Source organism: Pelmatolapia mariae, linkage group LG13 (assembly GCF_036321145.2).
Source record: "Pelmatolapia mariae isolate MD_Pm_ZW linkage group LG13, Pm_UMD_F_2, whole genome shotgun sequence".
In the NCBI taxonomy this organism is placed as follows: domain Eukaryota; kingdom Metazoa; phylum Chordata; class Actinopteri; order Cichliformes; family Cichlidae; genus Pelmatolapia; species Pelmatolapia mariae.
The window spans coordinates 35,744,719-35,747,999 of record NC_086238.1 but is presented as its reverse complement, the minus strand read 5'-3'; the positions used below and the strand labels follow the sequence as shown (position 1 = coordinate 35,747,999).

Genomic DNA, 3,281 nt, shown 5'->3' with positions numbered 1-3,281 from the left:
CTGCTCCTAGCAGGACTCCTCGCGTTTTTCGAGGACAATAAAGAAGACAACACCACCTGCAGACAAGATGGACACATGACAACTCACATCTTCGTGACATGGCACAAGACCACATTCACCCATGGATGAATAACGCATAGTATTGCTACGTGCATGACAGAACCAAGGGAGAGCCTAACAACACTGCGTGTTACGTCTGCTCCCACATGCCAAGCACCTCAACGCATCCCACCTTTTATGGAGACTACATGAACAAAACACAAGCCAAATGTGCCGCCAGCTTTTTGGGCATTGGCTATCAGCATAATAAAATCACCATCAACGAGACAAGCTCATCTACCATCTACTCGCTTAACTTCCTTAGTATCTTTCAGGGACCACCCCAATACGAGATAATCACCATTGAAGACGCTGGACTTGACAATGGAACGTGTGACCAACTTTTCTGGATCAACTTCAACGTGACAAACCGGAACACATCCATTCACTTCCCAGTGTTCTTGGACCAAACCCCAGGGAAGAACCACTCCATGTGCTACCAGCAAAACAACGGTAACAGACCGCTTGGAAACACCACTAACTCTCTCGGGCAAGCTTTCATGTGATTTCTTTAAGTAGTCTTTGGGAATAGTTCTCTGGACTTGAAGGACATTCCAAAGGTCTTTTTTGAGCAGGGAAAAAAACTTCAAAAGACTTTCAGAATAATTGCTTATTTAAAGATATTGCCCTTCAAAAACTTAGAAGGGAGTTTTGTTTTTTGTATATGGTGTTTTTAAACTCCTTCTTTCTGGTTCCAGTGCACAGTGTTTGCACCAGATGTAGTCCCATTTGAGCTCCTTGCTCCATTTGGCACCTTCTCCAAAAACCTTGCGTATAACCATCCTGATCTACTGTACAAAGGGTAAGTAATGCAGCACTGTGAAGCCTGCAAACAAAGAATTCTGGTAATGAGGTTTGCTCATTATAGCTTTTGTAATGCAAGCCAATCACTTTAGGAGATCTAAATAGACATTTTTCTAATGATGTGCAAATCACCACGCCCAGCCCCGCACACGCACGCACACACACGCCCTGCACATGTGGATCGTTGACACAACATTCATAGGTTGCAAATTGACGCTCATGCTGTGGAGTAATAGGACGGCAATCAGAGCTTAATGTATTGTTGTGGTTTCGGTCACGTGACTCAGCTGCTAAGTCAGTCTGTTCAAAGGCAAGGCAGCTGGAAGCCATTGTCGAGTCACTGGTGGTTTGAAATCTGAAACGACTGATCAATTTAAGCTTATCAGCACTCGGTGATTAGAACAGCACAAGGGGAAAACTTGTTTTCAGACCAGAAAAGTCCTCACTGTTAACTTGTAGGTTTTCCCCCCTTTTTGGAAGCATGTGCATTATCCTAGTTTGAAATGTTATCACTGGAGAGTTGAACTTCTTTTTTTTTTTTTTTCTTCCCCCCATTTCAGATGGTGGTTGGCCTGTGCTATTCATCTTTCTGAGGCCCTGGTTGCACTGAAGTTGTGCAGGTAAGAATACAGGAACCTTAACATCCACTAGGTGGTGCTGCAATCTATTTTTTAGCAGAATTTCATGTCATGTGTACATTTCTGAATTTAAAAAAAAAAAATGGCCATCTGGATTCAAATTGTGCATAATTTTCTGTTTAAGGGTTTAACAACCATTGCGCACATGATGAATCTACTTCCTACAAATACACTTAACTTTTTCCTGCAGTAACAAAGGCATCAAGGACATGTCCACTCGGTGCCTGTGGTTTATCCAGACCTTTCTGTTTGGCTTCGCCTCCCTCCACCTGCTAATTAAGTACGACCCAGAGCGTTCCAAGCAGGACTGACCTTACCAGGAGAAGCCTACAGAACAACACATCTGAGTCTAGAGACCCCTTCTTGGGGCCTCAACTTCTTCCACTGTTCACTTTGATTATAAGATCCTGCTGGAGAGCATGAAATGGAGCAATACTCTTGAGCCTTTTCTTTAATAGTGTTTCTTTTAATAGAATTCCAAAGACATATCTTTGATAGAAACGCTAGAAATTTTCTTACATAGTTTACAAAATATCTTTAATTCCTGTAATAGAGCTCAATGTTTCATTCCACATTTTCTAGAGCTGAGGGAGAACGGTGCTACCTTTTGAGAAATAATATATTTTAAAGTTTGTCTTGATGGTGATGACTAGGGACAAGGGTTATTTAAATATGAGTGTTCTCTTGATGAATTTGAGTGCAGTACATGGAACAAATTTTAGAACAGATTACCTAAAGGTGTTTACATTCAGCCTACGTGGTGCAGTACAGGTGGGTTGGTTTTTGAGGGTTTTCCCTTTTTTCTCAGCTGCTCGGATGAACAGGATGCCTGACACGTTTGCTACAGATGGTATTTTTGCCGTCACCCTCAAAAGTGCTCTTGGATTAAATAAAGAGGGGAGCTGCTGTCAAATTTGCCTTTCTCAGATTAAAGTGCTGTGATTCAGTCTTAATATTGACACTACAAAATAAAGGATGACTGAACTGAATCCACTGTGGGGTGTTTTCTTTATTATTCATTTTTTTTTAATAGCATTTGTGTGATTTGAGATGAATGAAGCAGTCTCACCGCTTTCTTCAATTCAGATTTATTTATGTAGTGGCAAATCAAAACAGCCCTCAAGGTGCTTTATACTGTGAGGTACGTGCCTTTCAGTAGTCCAGAGAAAACTGCAATTAAATGGGCAGGTATTGGGTAACAATGGGAAGGAAGAACTTCCTTTTAACAGAAGTCTCAAGACAAAAATTTAATGACCTCCTGTTGTGGTGTCTAAACATAGGGTATTCTCAATGACCCACATGATGTTCTGCAGCAGTCTGAAACTATGGCAACATGACAGGGTTCAGGGTCACCTGATCAGCCCTAACTATATACTTTAGTCTCAAAACTTTGCTACAGAGTAAGACTGGATTTTGTGGATCCTTTACCCAAAACTAAATCCACATGTAAACACACATCGTGACAAGATTCCCAGAGGCTATAACATTTTTTTTTCCCCCACCTTTACCAAAAGTTCCTTAAACTGACCAAGGCTCATATTTCATGTAAAAGGGTTCGAGATGAATCCAACTGTTACCATTTAGAGTCTCAATTATCTATAGAAAGACTCAATCAGACACTTCAAACCATGTGGTGCAAGTTTTGCCTTCGGTTTGGTAGAGAGTGTGCCGTCTGCTGTTGTCTTCTGTGAGAGAACCTGCCTAAGAAAGGTTGTTGGTGCCCCCCCCAAGTCAGCAGTT

General features: G+C 41.5%; 1 protein-coding gene across 1 annotated transcript; it reads left to right on the top strand.

Annotated features, from left to right (window-relative positions):
- Positions 1 to 206: 206 nt before the first annotated feature.
- LOC135933742 (transmembrane protein 254-like) lies at positions 207 to 2,061 on the top strand. Its single transcript, XM_065471891.1, has 5 exons — positions 207 to 461; positions 517 to 552; positions 798 to 901; positions 1,464 to 1,523; positions 1,732 to 2,061. The coding sequence occupies exons 1-5, from the start codon at positions 207 to 209 to the stop codon at positions 1,850 to 1,852; spliced, it is 576 nt and encodes a 191-aa protein (XP_065327963.1). The 3' UTR covers positions 1,853 to 2,061.
- The last annotated feature ends 1,220 nt before the right edge of the window (positions 2,062 to 3,281 follow it).